The sequence below is a fragment of the Callospermophilus lateralis genome, chromosome 10 (assembly GCF_048772815.1).
Source record: "Callospermophilus lateralis isolate mCalLat2 chromosome 10, mCalLat2.hap1, whole genome shotgun sequence".
Classification (NCBI taxonomy): Eukaryota; Metazoa; Chordata; class Mammalia; order Rodentia; family Sciuridae; genus Callospermophilus; species Callospermophilus lateralis.
The window spans coordinates 111213691-111234568 of NC_135314.1; the positions used below are offsets into that span (position 1 = coordinate 111213691).

The window sequence follows — 20878 nt, forward strand, 5'->3', positions numbered from 1 at the left end:
GAGCAGCTGTGTGCTGAGAAAACTGTTGAATTGTTCCTGGCCTCAGAGAGGGTGTGGTCATTGGCTGTGAATGTTGGTCCTGCATGTGGGAACTAAAAGATTAAGTAGCACATGTAGCAGGCATTTCCTCTGCTTGGAGTTGACATCAGCTATTTCACGTGTTAGTCTTGGCTTGACAATACAACTTCAAACATCTGTGGCATAGATACCACATCTTAATACTTCACGTGCTTTCTGTTGACAGTGTTTTTTGATGTTTTTATAACTCCTCAGAATTTGTCACAGACTTAGGCATTGAAGTGCACAATAAATAACATTTCTGTTGTGCTTTATGTTCCTCTCAATGTTTCAAGTTACTTTTTGTTCCATGTTCTCTTGTTCAATGAACTTCCATAGTCAGTCATTTTAGATTAAATCTACTTATTGGTGATAAATTCTTAAGATTTCCTCTGTCTGAGATTGTCATCTAAAGCATGACTTAATAAGTTTTGAAATCTCTTCTCTTTCCCCTACAAACCCTTGCTATGAATTCAGAACCTGTTTACCTGACTGATTATAAATGGTTCAACCAATACTAACTTAGGTGTTCAGCTTCTTGTTGGAATATTTTTATTTTGTTGTTTAACAGTCCATGATTGTTTAGTATGTTTAATTGAAACTTAACCTGACATTGTGGATGCTCACAAATGCCTGTAAAATTAACTAAGGAGCCGGACACAGTGGTGCATGCCTATAATCCCAGCAGTTTAGGAAGCTGAGGTAGGAGGATGGTGAGTTCAAAGCCAGCCTCAGCAAAAACAAGGCACCAAGCAACTCAGTGAGACCCTTTCTCTAAATAAAATACAAAATAGGGCTAGACTATGGATGTGGCTCTGTGATTGAGTGCCCTTGAGTTTAATCCCTGGTACCATGCCCACCTCCCCAAATAACTAAATTAATGCTCTTAAAAATAGAACAATACATTCTAAATACATTAGCCATTGGCACACCTGTCTATATTATAAATCCTAGAGCAGTGCTTATTACAGGTAGAAATAGATTAGGTCAGAAACTTGACGGGTATTGATTTTATATCCTGCTACTTTGCTGAATTCATTTACTAGTTCTGGTTCAGTGCAATTCTGATCAAAATCCCAATGGCATTCCTCATAGAAATAGAAAAAGCAATTATGAAATTCATCTGGAAAAATAAAGAGACCCAGAATAGCTAAAGCAATCCTTACCAGGAGGAGTGAAGCAGGTGGCATCACTATACCAGACCTTAAACTATACTACAGAGCAATAGTAACAAAAACCGCATGGTATTGGCACCAAAACAGACTGGTAGACCAATAGTACAGAATAGAGGAAACAGAGACTAACCCACAAAATTACAATTATATTAGACAAAGGTGCCAAAAACATGCATTGGAGAAAAGATAGTCTCTTCAACAAATGGTGCTGGGAAAACTGGAAATCCATATGCAACAAAATGAAATTAACCCCCTGTCTCTCACCATGCACAAAACTCAACTCAAAGTGGGTCAAGGACCTAGGAATTAAGCCAGTGACTCTGTGTCTATTAGAAGAAAAAGTAGGCCCTAATCTCCATCATGTGGGATTAGGCCCCAACTTCCTTAATAAGACTCCTATAGCATAAGAATTAAAACCAAAAATCAATAAATGGGATGGATTCAAACTAAAAAGTTTCTTCTCAGGAAAAGAAACAGTCTGTGAGGTGAGCAGAGAGCCTATATCATGGGAGCAAATTTTTACCCCTTATACATCAGATAAAGCATTCATCTCTAGGGTATATAAATAACTCAAAAAGCTAAACACACACACACACACACACACACACACACACACACACTCACTCACTCACACAAACACACAAACAACCCAATCAATAAATGGGCCAGGGACCTAAACAGACACTTCTCAGAAGAGCACATACAATCAGTCAACAAATATATGAACAAGTGTTCATCATCTCCAGCAATTAGAGAAATGCAAATCAAAACTACTCTATGATATCATCTCACTCCAGTCAGAATGGCAGCTATCATGAAGATAAACAACATTAAGTGTTGGCTAGGATATGGGGTAAAGATACACTCATACATTGCTGGTGGGACTGCAAAGTGGTACAGCCAATGTGGAAAGCAGTATGGAGATTTCTTGGAAAATTGGGAATGGAACCACCATTTGACCTAGCTATCCCTCTCCTTGTTCTATACCCAAAGGACTCAAAATCAGCATATTACAGGGTCACAGCCACATCAATGTTTATAGCAGCACAATTAATAGCTAAACTGTGGAACCAACCTAGATGCCCTTCAGTAGATGAATGGATAAAAAAAATGTGGCATATGTACACAATGGAATATTACTCAGCAATAAAAGAGAATAAAATCATGGCATTTGTAGGTAAATGGATGAAGTTAGAGAAGATAATGCTAAGTGAAGTTAGCCAATCCCAAGAAAACAAGTGCCAATTTTTTTCTATGCTATAAGGAGGCTGATTCATAGTGGGGTAGGGAGGGGGAGCGTGGGAGGAATAGACAAACTGTAGATAGGGAAGAGGGTTGGGAGGGGAAAGAAGCGGGCAGGGGGTTAGCAAGGATGGTGGAATGTGATAGACATCATTATCCAAAGTACATGTATGAAGACACGACTTGGTGTCAACATACTTTATATGCAATCAGAGATATGAAAAATTGTGTTGTATATGTTTAGTAAGAATTGTAGTACATTCTGCTGTCATTTTTTTAAATTAGTAAAAAAATAAAATAAAAGTAAAAAAGAAAATGAGACTGATATTCATGTATGGGTATTATAGATGAAATAGATTTCAAGGTGATTTTAAAAGCTAAAATTTCTATAGAGGTAATTTTTATTTTGAAAGTGGTAAGCAATCCATTATTAGTGTGTCATATTTTCATTAGTAGTCATCGAATGACTTCTTAATTTTTTATATGCTGATTATCTTTTTAATCCTTGATTTGAAATGTAGGAAATATACAAAAATCATACATTTAATTAAAAATAGTTGAGCTGAAATTTTTATTTATGTTCTTTCCCGATTTTATGTTATCCAAATTTTTATTAATAACATTTGATATATAAGAGAATCTAATAAATGTAAAAAGAAAGTACCAATTATTGTCTGAGATGGAAGATGTTTAGATAGCTTTATGGTTTATGTACTCAGACTTTTATAAGCTTTGACTGCCATAAAATTAAAAAAAAATGCAGATTATGTGTTATGTAAGAGAAAATTCAAAGTTACCTTGATATTAGCTCTTTTACCCACAGAAAACTGCAGCATACTGACCTTTTACATGAATAGTATACTTAGTTCACGACGAAGAATCTAATGTAAAATTTTATTTACGAATTACTCTCTTTTTAATTACCATGTACATTCACATTTTATATGCGATAACATATATTACTTATTATAAATGTATTTAATCTTTAAGGACTCAGTCATTGAAATGAAAGTTTAATAATATTTCAGATCTATGCATTGTGGTTTATGAGTATTTTAAAACAAAACTCATTGTAATTCTGGCTTGTTCTATGAAATGGTTTTGATTTATATTTACTTTAAGTTTCTACTCCTTTCCAAAAAAAGGTCACTTTTCTTTTGAATATCTTTTACTTATTAAATTTATTTTTGAATATCACTCTTAAATGCAAATCTGTAGAGTCTGGATTGATATAATGAAGAGGATTAGAAAAACTGCTTACTTTTAGTGTGAGAATCTGGTAATTAAATTTTTTTCTAAGCTGATATTTTTGACAAGTATGGATACAAAATGCCGAGCATAAAAGAGAATGCCATAATCAGAAGGACAATGATTTAAGAAAAAATTAAACCAGTATTAATTGTGGTTCCTTGACCTGAGCCCCTTATTCCATTAAATACCTAAATGATTACTTGGATGCTCTTTCTTCGTAGTAGGGCCAGGTCTAAAAAAGAACTCACCTTCTCCTTTTGGGTTTCAAAAGAAGATATCAGTTTTATCATAGCTGTAGTCTCTGGACTTGGAGAATGTTTCTTTTGATAAAATGATGATATTTGTTTCCAACAGAGGTCAAATGATATCTAACTTTTAGTTTTTCTCTTGCCTGCTATGGCATAATTGAAGATTGAGGCTGACAGGCGCCACATGGTTTAGTCAGGACAACCTCGCCTTGTCCCTGTCAGTTTCAAAATGTCTGCCTCATACGTGTTGAGCACTGCGTTTCCTGCTTCAGAGCCTTGTGTGTGCCAGCATTACTATCTGTGCTGCCTCAACTACAAATTGGATGAGCAGCCCAGGACACTTTTTCAATATTATTACATTAAACCAAGTGGATTTTGATTGATAACCTAATATTCAGCTAATGTAGAACATCAATCATGGCAAGTATATTAATTATTTAATATTGCAGTCTAATTCAGAAATCGATGTGCTGCATGAGGGGAAGGGAAACTCATGGTTCCCAGAAGATTTAAGACAGGGAATGATTAAAAAAAAGACCTGCTGTACTCCTGTGTGTTAGTTCGATACAAATCTTTATTCATTTGCCAATAATCCCTTCCCATTTTCCACTTCAGGATCATTTTATCAGTTTTGAGACCTATAATTGAATTAAGTCTGCTTTCAGCACAGGGCAAGAGGAGTTGCACCAGTATTGATGAAGTCGTGACAGCGGCAACCCTAGAGACAGCCTGAGATGAGGACAGGTTTTCCTGCAAGGTCCCCGCCGCCAGCGTCTTGGTCTGGTCCTTCCATCCTTAAAAACTCACCAGTACTACAGGAATCACCTCCAAGACTTATATCTAAACACCAGCCACCATGATGTCATTTCTGTCGCACCTTCACTCTCTTACTGCCTCTTCACAGTACTGCAGGCCTCACACAGTCCTCACGTTTGAGCCTCAGGCCCCGGTGGTCATACAAGTTCCTTGACTGCTTCGTAGTTGAGCTCAAGTTCAGATTTAGGTATTCTGCTTCTCGCATCAGGATCATGCACAATGCCATCTTGTGTTTTGTTTATGTATGCAGGATTTTTTGTTGTTTTGAAATGGTCACATTGCCTTGTCCTTTTGCCCAAAGTACAAGTAAATAACTGATTTTTAGGGTAGAATTTGCCCAGACTTTGGTGTCCCAGGTGATAAGTGCGCAAACCTCGTAGATATAAATGAAAACTTCTCAAGCCATGGTGATTTTTCCTAAAGTAGAATATCCTCCTTTTTTGTGTGAATATGTGTATTTGGAAGGGACAGGAACTGAAGTGTATTTTGTCACTGGAATTTTCACTTGGCTTTTGTTGGTTCGTGTTTCCCTGCTTGGTTTTTCCTATCCCGTTTAAAAAACTTTTCTGAATCATTTGTATTACCACTCTCGTGTCAATAAGCCTTTTCCCCAGATGGTCAGGAAGGGCTTCCTTTAGCTTTCTTCTTGTCCGCTGGTTGCTCGCTCCCATAAGCGCTGAGTTTGGAGCTAACCCTCCTGCCTGCTCTGTCTTGTTGCTTCTTCCTGAGTTTCTTTCTCTTCATGCTGCATTACCTTCCTCAAGACTTTTTTCAAATGATGTTTTTATGTGGTGAATTTTCTGGGCCTTGTATGCTGAGAATCTATTTTTTCCTTCTATTTAAACAGTAGCTTACTAGCTATGTGTAAATTCTAAATACCTAGTTCTTTTTCTTGAACACGGTATCTTGAGAGTCATGACTCTATTGAGTGTTGACAACTCTGCCATTGGTGCTACTCTTCCTTTATGGAAGGGTTTCCTTTTTCTTTCTGGAAGTGTTTAAGATCCATATACTCTTCTATGTTCTTACAGTATGCTTTGCTGTGAATTTTTCCATAATTATTCTGTTCGGGACTCTAGGTGCACTTCTCATCTGAGATTTGAATATTCTTTTAATCTGGGAACTTCCTGTTATTTTTAAAAATATTTCTTCCTTTCCATTCTGTCTTTGGTCTCCTGTGATTTCTGTGATATAGATGTGAATGCTGTAATCCTGTTTTTTACTTTATCTCCTGCCTGTTTTGTTCACCCCCTCTCTAGGCATTCGCAAATAGCTTTTCCATTCAGGTTCTCATCTCATTGACTCATCCTCTGACTGTGCTTAATGTGCTTTTAATCTACCCCTTGAGTTCTTTATTTCAGACTGTTCTATTTTAATACCCACAGTCACATGTTGATTCATACTTGCATTTTCGTACTTATATTTCTACAAATTTTTTATTTAAGATATACTTAAAGTATCATTTTGTTTAATCTGTTCTGTTTTCTCTAGGTGAATTCTTTTGATTTGCTTTTCCCCCATTCCTGTGTTTACACAGCTTGAAGGGGCATTTGGTTGCCTAGGCTACTAACTAGACCTAAGGCAGGGGAGAAAGGTAAGGCTTTAGCTTGGCCTCCTCTGGGTTAACTTGAGAGTGGAGGCGGAAAGCCTCTCACTTTCTAGTCTGTCCTCAACCTCTTCCCATTGTGTTCTCCTCCTTCAGAAGCAGGACTGAAGCCAAAGCAAAGTCCCGCCTGCCCTATGCGCATGTTTCAGCTACACATGCACATCTACTATTCCAAAGTAAGGCAACACTCACCCTTGCAAAGTGCCTGCTCTTATGTGAGTTGGGGGTGGGAAGGGGTTGGGGATGGCCCTCAGAGGCCTGGGCTGGTTGCTCCTGGCTCTCCACCCAGATTTGTCTCATGATGGTCAGATTGAGTCCCTTCCTAGAAGTCACATATTCTAATTCTGACATTGTAAGTGGGTGCTGGAATAGAACAATTAAGATGTCCTGTATGCCCATGAGGAGTTTTCACTTTAGTGGCATCAGTGGTAAAATACACATATATTTACAGTGAATTATGATGTCCTATAATGGGACATGCCTAGATTGTTAAGGGAACATGTGGCAAGATTTCCATGGTGGGGAAGGAGGTATTTGCTTGGTGGAGACGCTGTTCAACTTGAGTCCTGGAGGATGTTTTTTGATTGTTTGCTAATTTGATGAGGAGGCTGAGAAGAAACTGGGCGAAAAGGAACATTTTTGGGCAGAGAGATTAAGTGGTTTAGTAGTGAGTGAAACCAGGTGAACAATTTGTCATGTCCTTTGCTATAACTTTCCGTGGTATATAGCTTTGGCAAAGTAACAGAAGTAATGAGGAAACTGCTAATAAGTTTTAAAGAATGGCGTTGACATGACCAAGCATACATTTTAGAAAGATTTTGCAATATTATGGAGAATGCAATGAAGCAGGGTAAGGCAGGAGCTATTGAGACCCTTTCAGTAATTTGACCGAGAAAAGAGATGGCCTAAAGCAGGAGCTGTAGGAACAGAAAGAAGCAGTTATATCAGAATTATCCTGAAGGATTTCCTTCCTTTACTACCAAAGGTAAACTGAAGGTGACCTGATTGGACACCTTCAGTTTACCTTTGGTAGTAAAGGAAGGCGGGTCAAAAATGATGCCTAGTTTTCTCTGAGTCATGTCATTCAAAACACATATTTTCATTAAGAATCATTTGGGAACATATGAAGGCAATAGTCTACCCTTTCTTTTATTTAAACAATAGTTTCTTATCCTTAATTCCAAAATGCAAATAGCTTGGAAAGCTGAAAGATTTTCCTTGACTTTGTGAGAAACTCAGTTGACAGCAACTGTCTCTTCTAGAACTATTAACATATATGAAGATGACATAAGGTGTGTGCAGACATCATGTTACCTTTCTAAAAGCCACACATCCCTAGCCCCAGCAGTTTGTGCTTTAAATCTGAGAGATTTCTTCTTTTTGTATTGTAGGTTGTAGTTGAGGAAGAACTACTGTGTGACAGTGTAGCCATGGGGGAAGTTGGAATGTCTGTGTTCTCTTAGGACCAGCTCCAAGGAAGAATACCCAGGGAAAGCTCTAACCACAGAAGAGTGACAGACACTGACACACATGTGTACGGAATCTCCTGGTGGGGCTAAAGGAAGAGCATCAGTGATTAAGAACTGGGGGTCATAAGTGGGAAGGAGACATAATTCACTTATGTGTGTGCAGTGTGTTTGTGATACACACATGTTGTCCTGTTTAGATGTTTACTATGTATGTTATTCTTTTTTGTTTTGTTAAATTTTAAGTTATGAAAATAACTATGAGAATATCATTGTGAAAACTTAAAGATTCATTGGAATTCCAGCTCCACTAAACATGTTCATTTTGTAATAGAAAAGCTTAAAATGATTATTTATGTAGACAGTAGTCTTTTCTTACACCTTGTGGTAATTGATTCCTGTCATTTGTCTTTATGACTGTGATGACATTAGAGATTAGAGAATGGGTTTCAGAAGATTGCCAGGAACAGGAAAAAGAGGATGCTTGAGGATGAGTACAGGTGGGAATTTACTCCTGGGGTGCCGAGCAGGGCAGTGGGAGTGGAGGGCAGGGGGAAGCCCTGTGTGCTGCTTTGCTACAGGGAAGGAAGGTCGGGTATTTGGGAAGATAGTATAGCAAGACAAGAAAAAGGAGCGTATTTTCAAGCAAAGTGTATTTTCAAGGAAAGAAAAATTAGGAAACAGAAATAGAAAAGCAAGTTGTGACTTCAGAGAAACGAAGTTTCAGGGGGAGAACAGTAAATATCAGGAATATAAGAATATTGTTTACTGTTGGAGGTAGCTTGAAATCAGAAGAAATACCCAACTATTTGCTATGCTTCACCAAATGTGCCGTGTGTGTGTGTGTGTGTGTGTGTGTGTGTGTGTGTGTGTGTGTGTGTTACCAGGGATTTAACCCAGGGGCTCTCAATCTCTGAGCCATATCCTCAGCCTGCATTTTTAGTTTTTAATTTAAGACAGGGTTCCACTAACTTGCATAGGGCTACCGTGTCCAGCATGTATATTCAAATTTTCTTTGCTACCTGTGTAGATACTTGTATTTATAGTTCCATCAGCAGTTTCTTTTATAGTGAAAAGCAAGAAATTAAATATTTAAAATATATCACGATGCTTATTAATTAATGTTCGTGTTTTCTTTGCTGACATTTTTTTTTTTAATGTTACAACAGTCTTGGGTCCTGATTAGCACCAAATTAATAAACTCAATGTCAAGAAAAATTTGTTAAGATTTAGTTACTAGCTGTGTAGTTGATAGTCACACACATGTTCTTTACCATGTGTATTCTTTATAGAAAAGTACAACCATTGATGGATGAAAATTTGATAAAGCAAATAAAGTAAAATGTCAATTCTAGGATTTAGATGGTAGATAAAATCTGTAAGTTTGAATATTTTCATAACAAATGTTGGAAATAACCATAACTGCTAATGGAAAAAAATTGACATGAAATGAGCATATTATCGTGCAAATAGTAAAATAATTATATACTTGACTTCTTTTTGTTCTCCATTGACTTTGAAAAGTCTGAAACATTTTTTCTGTTAGTGGAATACTAGTTTTAGAGGTAGTGCTATTTGATATAATTAATTTGTTCTCTTTTGGTGGAAATTGTTTTGTCCTGAAAAACAGCACTATTGTGAACATTAGTAAAGATAGATGAATAAGCATGAGGGTTTATAAACCATTTTTGAGGTAAACATAAATTGGAGCAGACAGGGGTTTAGCAACTATTTAGAACTTTATTCTTCTATTTTAGGGAATCTGGAAACATCAAAGCTGGATTAGAACATCTGGTAAGTTCTCATTTTCTCTTGAACATTTGCATCATCTTTGATATCTGCATTCTAAATGAACACTTTTGAATGAGCTTTGAATGCCTCGCATTGAGAAAGTCAACCATTCCCAAAGGGTCAGCTTACTGTTATTATGTGAAGGCACTTACATTTTCATTTATCTTATCATTTCAAGGGAATTAAATTTTTTTTAAAATTACCTTTTTTTTTGAAGTAGAGATGAAATAAAATGAATGACAATCCTTGGATTGATGATTGCTTTAATTATAAGCAAAAATTGTTTGTTGTAGAATTTTTGGCATATCTTGATCTGACAAAAACAAGCTTGTGTTTTAAGAAAAACAATCAAATATTGCATGCATAAATATGGTATGTTTTAGCAATTTAACAGCTTTGAAAGATGCACACAGCTTTGCTTCTCCTGGTGTCTTTGCTTTATGAATAATGCATTGGTTCAAACTATATTCAGTTTTAGAATATATAATATTTGAGATGTAAAATTTTTGGTTTAAATAAACATTTTTAAAGAACAAGTAAAATTCATACTGATTTAACATTAAAATCTGTCCATTGAACAAAAAATTGGAAAAACAATACTAGTACAACAGGTTTGAAATTCATAGAGCTCACTCTACCAAATATTCATTACAACATTAAATAGTTCATTTAAACAGAGCAGTATAAATTTAGGCTCTGGTTTCTGGTCACATCCAAATGTTGAATAATTAATGATAGAGATTCTTTTGTAAATACAGTCTGAGTACTTTCTTAATGCAAGACTTCATTCGGATATCATATTGTAGCTTTGTTAACTATTAATGTGGTTTTGTTCTGCTTTTGCAGAAGCAAAACAGTAACAAGAGGCAGCTTCATTTTGACTTAAAGGAATTACGGAGTTAGAAGGAATTTTAGGTTTTTCTTTTTGTAGTTAAAGGAAACAGAGAAATCCTAGACCTTTAACACAGTTCCTAAAAATTATAGATTAATTATTTAAAAAGTAAGAAATAATGACCTAGTTAGAAAATTTAAACTATGTTTTTGTTGGGATTAGAAATAAGTAAATAACATTATCATTATCATCATTTAAAAGTATTTCTTGAACCTCTTGAGTTTTTATCACTTCAAATTGAGAAGATACTTAGGATATGAGAACATTAGAATGAAAACGGTAATCAAAACATCACATTCCAATGTCAGTTTGTAGTTTATAACATTAATGAACAGCTACCTGAATGCCAAAATGATCTCTTACACTGCTCTTATATGTGCTTAAGTATTAAGAAGATTTTTTTACTCACTCTATTCATGTTCTTCTGTATGTAATGATGAATATGATAGTTCTACATTTAAATTCTGTATTTCATACTTGGAGGATCTTGTTTTTAGTGGCAACCTTGTTTTAAGTGGCAACACGTGGCAATGACTTTCTGTGACTTGGGCTGCCAGGAACGTACCCAAAGTGGGTGGGTCTCCATACTCCCACTGCCCACTTATCCAGGTGGTTCCACTTTTATTTTGTTTAGTGAACTTGTGCACTTTTAAATAAGATTTCATCTGAAGAAAAAGTTTCCCAGCCAAAATTATTTAAAAGCTTTTGACAAAGGATAATTGTGCATTAATTATTATTCTCTTTTCTGGACCCTAAGTTATGTTTCCTTTTTATCTGGGTCATATATATCAAACTTATTTCAAAGACAAGTATTTTAGGCATGAGAGAGCCAAGATTAGCATACAGTTAGGTAGTAAGAAGCAGATGGTTTTAATGAGGTTTAATTTAAGTTATGCAAAAGATTCTGCAACTTGATGTTAGAATTAACTCACTCCCTGTGCACTGTTGAAATATTCATCTATCTTGCTTTGTGTATTAGTAAAATCAATGATAGTCTTCATAACCTAAGGAGGGTCATGCAGGAACAAAGTGGGTGAACCCACAGTTATGGCATAAGCATTAATGAAACCTGCTCTATTTAGGACCTTGGACTCCTGGGGCTGTGTCTGTCTGTCCCCATTGAGATGTTTAGAGCCCTTGCCCTTTAGCATACTGTTGCCCTGGTGTGAATTGGCTATGTAGCCAGATACTCTTAGAAACATGATGGTGAGTGACAGACTTTAAAGATATGTAAAGTAGAATTAAAATGAGAAGCACAGCCCACACATTTGAATCAAAGTCATTTTCAGCCTTCTGTCCTTTCCATATTACTTATTTGAATTATTATAGAGAACTGGCATTGTTCTGAGAGAGGGTAAAAGCTAGTGTGGATTTAAGTAAGGTAAGAAAAGTGACATGCAGCCTGTTATGTTTGCTGCCAGGAAACATACCTGGTTGGCTGACATTGCATTCAGTTACACGAGACCCTGGGAGGAGAAAGCCGGAGCACGGAGAAAGGGGTGGGTGCTGGACCACCTCCTGAACTTTTTTAGGGCTGGTCTCCTTTGCCCAATCCTTCATAGTCTTTTAGGGCTATGGTTCAGCCTTGGTCCTGCCATTTTTTTCCTTTCTCTGTTGCCACCTTTTCTGAGGACCTGTGTTTTTTCTTTTAACAAACCCTCCCATAAAGCCTATGTCAGTTTTAAGTTCTAGAGAGAACTTGAAGGTCATCGCTCTATTATCCATTGACAATTCTTGCCTGATGGTTGCTGAATGGAGATTTTTCAACTCTGCCGTTTTCTCCATGTTAGCACCTGACATTCTATTGTAAAGAACCACACCCCTTTTAAATTTTTTGTTTTTATTATGAGCAAGGATCCCTGGGTTTTTGTTTTATTAAATAGGTTATTATCACTTCTTTTCCTTATGTATTTTGATGTTCAAATTGTCCCAGATTCGTCCAGGGAGGCTCCTTTCTAGATGACATCTAGTTCTTTTGGCATGCCCTTCCCTTTCTTTTTTTCCCTTCACTTCCAGCTTCCTCTTTTATCATACAAGTTATTCCAGGCTTATCTTGTACTTTCCCTGTCTCACTCTTATAACCAGTCATTTCTTTAAATTATTCTGTTACAGTTTGGATGTGAGGTGTCCCCCCAAACTCCAGTGTTGATGCAGGGATGTTTGGAGGTGAAATGATTGGATTGTGAGAGCTGTAACCAAATCAATCCATTCTACTTTGAATGGACTGATTGGTTGGTAGCTACAGGCAGGCAGGGTGTAGCTGGGGAGGTGGGTCCCTGGGAGTGTGTCCTGGAAGGGAGTATTTTCCCTGCAAGATCACCTCCCACCATGGCTCCATCACACCCTTCAGCCATGATATTCTTCCTTACCTGAGGCCCAGTGTGATGGACTTGGCCAACCATAGACTGAACCTTTGAAACCATGAACCAAAATAAATTTCTCCCCGACTAAAGTTGTTCTTGTCAGATATTTTGGTCACGGTGATGAAAAGCTAACTAACATACCCTGTTTCAGTTTAGAGGGAAATGGTATTTGGAAATCAAGCTCTAGACATGTGTTGTGATCATTGTTTCTGGGATTCCATTGCCATTAGGAACTTTCAGTCCCATTTAGTTAGGTAGACGGGCTATGAATTGATTAATAAATTAAAATATGTACTTTTAAGAAAGCATGGGTCTTATTAATACGTTCAATCTGAATATAAACCACAAAACTCTTCCTGGTCATCGCCCACTTCCTGCCTATGTTTTTCTTCATTCAAAATAAGAGCTCTGATTCCTTACAACACCAGTGTATTTGCTCACTTGATCGATTATATAAACATTAAATAGATTCCCTGCCGCAGTCCGGCTGGGCAAATAACTGGGAGGTGACAAGCAACTTGAAAGATGAAACGGGAACTACTTTATTGCAAGTGAACCCAGCGGGAACTGAGCGAGAACTCAAAGTATCGGGCACCCAAGGTAGCAGGAGCTACTTCTCTGTCGGACAGCAGAGGTATATATACTTAAGTAATTACACACAGCTTAACTTAATTAACATCATCTAGATATAGCAGTCGGCCAATAAGGAATCTTCATCATCTTAATGGCTCACTGGCATTGCTTCACAAACCACTCCTCCTGGCAAAGTGCCAGGCGCCATCTTGACTTGATTTGCATCCCCAACAATTCACATTTGTCATGGGTGTTTATTGTGAAAAACAACTACTAAAAAGAGTTATCTGCTTACAGTTCTTTCACCCATTGAGTGTAGTCATGTCATTCATCTGAAGCTGAGTTGCATTCATTTCTGTTCGCTTTCAGCTTAAGTGATTTTGTCTTCATTCTTGTTGACTGAATTATATATTTGAATATGTATGTGTGATGCACACATGCTTCTATAAGTCAGATTTTTATACAATGGTAGTTTCAGCGAGATTAATCACTCCCTTTCTTTCCAGACTGTTCTTCTCTATTCCTTGTAGGAAACCAATTTTATTGAGTTCTAGTTCATCTTCCCTTACTTTTAAAAAAAATTAAACATGTTTATGAGTGTGCACATGCATGTGTGTGTGTGCCTGTGTATTTGTATTTTCTTATGAAAAGTAGCATTTTGATATGCAATTATGTATTTAGCCTTTTTGTTTTTGCTTATCAATGTATCCTGAAGGTAACTTCATACTTATTGGATATGCCATTGATTTTATTGGCTGCCTTCTTTATTCAGGGTCTAAGACTTTACTTGCATGCCTGGCACTTTCATATATGGCAGCAGAAGACATGAGATTCCTGGGTCAGTGGTAAAGCACAGAGGTTGATGTGCTTCACATTCATATAGGTTCCTCTGACCCCCACATCCCATAGAGTGGTGCTGTGTAGTCAGTGGGTTGTGTGGTAGCTGAGAACTCTGAATTTAGGACTTCTGGAAAGGACTACTACAAAACCTGTCCACATTTGCCCCAGAGAAAGATACCTTTGTTATCCTAGTCAAGTAGCAAAACTGCCTTCTAGTTCAGTAGAGGTTCTGTGTCTGTCTTCCAGGACTGTTTGCTATATAAACATCTTTGGAAGATGGTCCAGAACAAAAGCTGATGTAGGATGTATGGAACTGTGGTGGGGAATTGTCTCAAGAAATATTGTTGCTGGGCGAGGTGGCACATGCTGTAATCCCAGTGGCTCAGTAGGCTGAGGCAGGAGGATCAAAAGTTTAAAGCCAGCCTCAGCCACTTATCAAGGTCCTAAGCAACTTAGTGAGACCCTGTTTCAAAATTAAAAATAAAATTTAAAAAAGCACTGGGGATGTAGATCAGTAGTTAAGCACCCTTGGGTTCAATCCTTGGTACCAAAAAAGACCCCAAACCTGTTGTTCTTTGATTATGAAATGTAGGAAAATCTGTGCTTTTGTTATGGTTACTACCTTTTATGTCTTTTATGGTTCTCTGCTCCTCCTTATTCCCACTTTACCTTTTAACAGCATCTTCTGACTCCAGCCTTTGTTATTCGCGAGCCCTCCTGTGTACTTTCCTCCTTTCCCTCCTGTTTCTCCTTCTTGTGTTCTTACTACTTTGCTAGAACATTCCTTTATTTGCAGTTCCTCTACCCATGCTGTCATCTTACTTAGAATCACGTTTGCCATCACTTTCTTTGCGCATGCTTCCCACTTTCTGTGCTTTGAGGAAATTTATCTTCGAGTGTATTCCTCCGGCAAGGTTCTGATATGCAGAATTCCCTGAGGTCTTGCACATTCCATGCTGTTTTCTAGTATTGCCGCTTGAAGACAACTTGGCTAGATACAAAATCCCTGGCGTTTATTTTATTTCTTAAAAATATTTTTCTACTAATACCTTGTAGAAATACCTTGTTTGTTTGTTTTTGTGGTGCTGGGGATTGAACCTAGGGCCTTGTGCGTGCAAGAACAAGCATTCTATCAACTGAACTATATCCCAGCCCCTATATTTTCTCTTGATATCTCTTATATCAGCCTTCTTTCCTTTATTGGTAATTTGATTTTTTTGTGTGTTTAGGTATTACTTTTTTAGTCTAGTTTTACTAGAATAATTCTAAAAGTTGATTGTTTCCGAAATTGAAATTTTCCCAGTACACAGTGAGCTTTCTCATGTAAATTTAAGTTTTCTCATTTCCTAAAGTAATTTTCTTGGATTATATTATTGAATATTAACTCTGTTCCATTGTATTGTTTTCTTTAGGGAATGCTGTGTGTGTGTGTGTGTGTGTGTGTGAGAGAGAGAGAGAGAGAGAGAGAGAGAGAGAGAGAGAGAGTATTTGCTTGCTTTACTTTCATTCTCAGTTGTTTTGCTGGTTTTACTCAATCTTTTCGTTAAAACTTCATTCAAATTTATTCTTCCATGGTCATATTTCTGTTTTTATTTTTTTAATTTCTGGTTTGAAACTTACTTTCTGTTGTTTGTCCAGATGAGCTTTATGCTTTGTGGTTGTTTTGGGGGGCAGAATTTTTAATCTGTGGAATATTTTGATTTGAATTGTGTCGCCTTCTTACAGAGTTTTGTGTTGGAGATTTTGTTTCCTTTCATCTTGTCCTGTGCTTCCTGGTTCAAGGCTGCCTTCCTCTGCAGCGGGGCCAAATGCTGCTGTTTCAGCAGGAAATGGTGGCTTTGAGAGGGACCCAGGAGGTCCTCCTGTGTCCCTTCAGTTGCCACCATCTTCTCTCTCTTCCTTGCCATTGTGCATCCTGTTCTCCTGGCTTTTCTCCTAGGAGCTTTGTTTCCTGTTCAGTTTGCAGCCTCCCCTGACAAGCTGCTCCTCTGTTGACACCAACTGTAGATCCCTGCATGGTGTTTTGACCTTTTAGTGTTATATTTTTCTTTTGCTGGGAATGATTTTAGTTTGTGCTTCTAGATGCCTGTTGAACTTATTATTACTATTAAACATGGAGAAGGGCCTTTGAACCTTTTTAGTTTAGAAGGAGAAATCCCTGGAAAATGTTGGAAATGACTTGTTTTTGTTTTGTTTTGTAAACGTGGTGCTCAGGATGAAACCATGTCTGACTTTCCCACTGAGCAACTCTCCAGGCTCTGGAAACCCCCTTTGAGTAGCCCCTGAGTCCCAGGGAGTCTTCCTGCAGATGTTCAGCGGAAGCCACCACATAGCCATACCTACAGCGGTTCTGGGGGCACAGTGCCACGCTGTACTTAAGACTGGGACAAGTGAGTGAGAAGATGCCTGTTAGTTTTGACTAGGTTTTATGATGAACTTAAGAAAATGTGTTTTTCTTTGGCAAAGAATTATACACAGGTAAAAGGCTTTCTGATCATGACCTGTGCTTTTGTCTTTGAACACAGAACTTGGAAGGAATAGAGGCAGCGGGTGTTAGGTGATGATGATGCTCCTGCCAGTTTTAAGATTAACCATGTTCTAACATCATGACTTAAGTAGTCCTTGTTATACCAAAAGATGTTTTTCCCCCTTCATGTTTTTTCTGTCATATTGTGTTTTAAAATTTTGGATAATGTAGTGAGTAGTAGCCCTCATTGAATTGCTGGATGGGTATTAAATTGTTTACTTTTCCTTTTTTTGTTGTTGGTTTTTTTTTTTTTTGTATGTTTGTTTTTTTAGTGCTACTGCCTCTATCATATTTGAATTTATTAAGCAAATGAATGTTTCCTTGATATAGTTTCCTTGAAAGCATTTTCTTTTATATACTTCATTCTTATGAAAATCACAGTATCAACTATAGCTTTTAGTGTAGTCCGGTATGATCAGTGCTATTAATAAACATTTTTATTTTTACTATTTTGAGAAAGTACAGGAGATAGAGTCTTGCTGTTTGATTATAACACAGCTATTAATGTTTTATAAGCAAACTGTGCAAATAATGCTATTCTTTCCTTTTGATAAGGGGATCCAGATCAGAAAATACTAGGTTGAACTACATGAAAAATTGTCACTTTTTTAGGAAAAATAATATTATGGGTTGTTCTGACTCGAAAGAAAGAGTGCAATGCTATGCCCCTTTGGCAGGGAATGAAATGACTTCCCCCATCAGGATGATGTTTCTAAAGCATCTCATGTTCTCTTTTCTGAAAAGTTAGGTGGATTGGAGTGGGGGGACATAATGACCTACGTTAGTGCTTCATCCTCTTTAATGTGAATCACAGACACCTGGAATCCTGTTTAAACACAGATTATGATTCTCTGGATCTGGAAGAGGACATGGGGTTAGGCATTTCAACAAACTCCCAAGCGAAGTGAGGGCTGCTGATTCAGGGGCATGAGTATGAAAAAATAGACTACAAGCCATTGAAAGATGTGTGCCATGGAGCAGGCTTCTGGTTGTGGTGAGGAATCTAGAGCTTACCCTCACACTTGTTGAGTGTGATTCTGCATCCTGTGAATGGTCATTTGGGGTTCACCAGCTTAGTGTCAGAGGTGCTCTGTTGATTTATAGAAATACCAGAAATTCATCATCTTTTTCTGCAAGGAGAGCAGAGGAACTTTTTCCCCTTTTAGTTTGGGTTCAGATATTAAATTGCATTTTTCAGGTCTGGAGCTGCACGCTAGGAATAAGAATTCCTTGTTCAACCTTAGGTGGACAGTTAAATAAGTAATAATAAACCTTTTCATAAAAAGGTTTACAAGCATTTACAGCTTTAAGTGGAATTTGCTTTCTATTAATAGTTGAATAGCAAAAGAACTCTGGAGCCATACCTGTGGGTTTGTCTCCCCACAGAGGCCTCACTTGTTTTTCTTATATTGTGTAACATTTGAGAGCCATGACCCGCTTGTCCTTGTGGTCAGGCAGCACATTCTGGCCATTCTGAGTGTTGAAAAGCAACTGTCATTAATAGCTTGTTTAGCCCATCAGTGGTTTGTGAGGATATTGTTGCTGCTGGCCAGAAGTGGAGGCAGGCCCCTTGCCATTACACACTCATCAGCATGCTGCTCTGATAAAAGCCCTGTCTTCTGTGTTAGATTCTTTTACATAGAGCTTAGAAATTGAACTCTGTATTTCAGTTTGCAGCCTAATAATTTTATTTAACACAAACATAATTATAGTTGATGTATTATATTGTGCTTGAGGATTCAGTTAACGTACAACATAAACTAGAAAATGCAAAAAATAAAAAGAGGTTCCCTTGTCTTGTTGGTTCCATCTTTAATATCTCACTTGTAGTTTTGTATGTCTCCACTGTGTTCTGAAAAAATGTTTTTGCAGTTGTCCAAATGAGTTTGAGAACACAGCATCTCAAAACACCTGACGCTACCCTACTCTACAGATTTATTAACACTGATTTAAAATAGTTCTCACCTCATGGCGCCACTTAAGGTCTTCAGCACAGCACATCTCTTTCCTCTCAGTGTTTTGTTTTTCTCACCTAAGCCAGTATGAACTGGAGGTATAGGGTAAAAGCACATATCACTTTCCTTAAAATCTCATTGTGAAATGAAAGCTGCAGGAAAGTTTTCTTCTTTCCAGAAGGCCAATTCTATGAGTTGTTCTCTTCCCTTTTAACAGACAGATGTATCCTATGAATATGTGAAAATTAAAATATCTCTAGTATGGATTGGGTGCTGATGTCATCATGTACTGTCATGATTTCTTAGACACTTTCCAGTCAGAAGTAAGGCCATTGTCAGTAATCCATTCTCTGATGTTTTGTATAAGTTTGTTAAAAATTGATTCTATAATAAATGATTAATAAATATTACCCAGCCATCTAAATAGCATAAACGTGGGCCCTTTTCCTAACCCTCTTTCCACTTCCAAAGAAAGATTTTTCTCTTCTGTTTTTAAGACACAAAGGTCTCATGAGGAAATAATGTCAAGCTAGTGTTAAAACAGGACAAGATGTCATAATTTCATGGTGTCACTAGTGGCCTGAGATTTATGCTTGATATAAATGACATTTCCTTTTATGTGCTTATTAAAGATTTTTTTAAAAAGTAAAACTAAATATTCTAAATGCACTAAAGCACCCATCCCCGATATCCCTTTACTCAAGGTCTTCCTGAAACTACTACTGTAGCTGAATAAGATATTCTTATATTGTTTCATATCGTGGTTCAGGCACTCTAGATTCTGCTTCATTGCCAGGACTTCCAGGAGGTACCTTGTAGTTATTTCACAGTTTTCTTTGGATCAGCTTCTGGAACTGTAGATAGAACTGTCAGCAGAGATGACAGGATAGGTTTCTTTCTCTCCCTTGAAAGCAGAAGGAGTTAGGATGGAAAATGCTTCTGCCGTGATGCTGCCCTGAGCCACAGAACCAGAGTGTCTCCATTTGATGTTAGTAGAGGGCTGGCTTATTTTGGGAAGAGCACAGCACAAGGAGTCTGAAGAATGTGATAGGACCCTGTGATCTCCAGCAAGGCACCACTGCTGGTTCACTCTGATCCTTCCCCTTTTCTCATAGGGTTGTTAGAATCCTGTGTGAAGATTTAGTGAAGGATAACACTTTCTACAAGTGTGTCATTACTACAGTAGAGAAAGAACTTTAGGAAACTAAAAACAATATTTCAGTTTCTGTTTACTCACCTTGAGCTATGAGAAAATTGTGTCCTTTATCTGCTTCTGTCTTCTCTCTTTTAAAAACTTCATTATATGCATTTAAATATCATAATGCAATATGTGTTCATTGTAATGGGTAAAACAATTTGCAGTCATCCTAGTAATGACTTGCACACCCTGCAAGACTTCAATATGTATTGCTTAGAAATTTTCTTACAAAAATAGTCTTACTATAGATGGTATTTTACAGCTGTCCTGATTTGTTTAGTGCTAGATACAATGTACACATATGATTTTTGCTGGGATTTTATCATCATGCTGGAAGCTGAGGGGCTGGGGATATAGTTCAGTTGGTAGAGTTGCATGCCTTGCATGCACAAGACCCTGGGTTCACTCCCCAGCACCCCCCCCCCCAAAAAAAACCCCACATACACACATATGAAGCTAATACTATTCTTATTTTATTTAAAGCATTTTTAGGAGAAATTTGATAACTACAAACTTTACATTCTAAAGAATCAGTGCAGATTTGGTTTTCATTTCTGCTTTTGGTTACCTTGATTATAGTATGCTGAAGAATAGGCTTATGGTAAACTCACAGTGATCAATACAGGAAGGAATGAGTTACTTTATGAAAGAAAATTCTACTTGATATTTGCAAAAATATAAAATTAGATTAGAAAAGAAGCTTGTGACATCCTTAAATATTTTATATATTTATTATATACTAGCATTTTAGAATTTAAAATTCTGACCTCTCTGTAATATTTAATACAATCTTCAATTTTGGTATTTACCTCATCATAATATAATTTATTTCCTTGTGTATTCCCCCTTTTAACTAAATATATAAATTTGTATTCTTT

At 37.1% G+C, this 20878-nt stretch overlaps 1 protein-coding gene across 1 annotated transcript in view; it reads left to right on the forward strand.

The window, feature by feature from the left end:
- Positions 1–20878, forward strand: part of Rsrc1 (arginine and serine rich coiled-coil 1) — a 371119-nt gene that overhangs the window by 178237 nt on the left and 172004 nt on the right. Inside the window, exon 5 of the mRNA XM_076867056.2 lies at positions 9619–9655. Coding sequence (XP_076723171.1) covers positions 9619–9655 — 37 coding nt within the window. The remainder of the gene's footprint in view (positions 1–9618; positions 9656–20878) is intronic.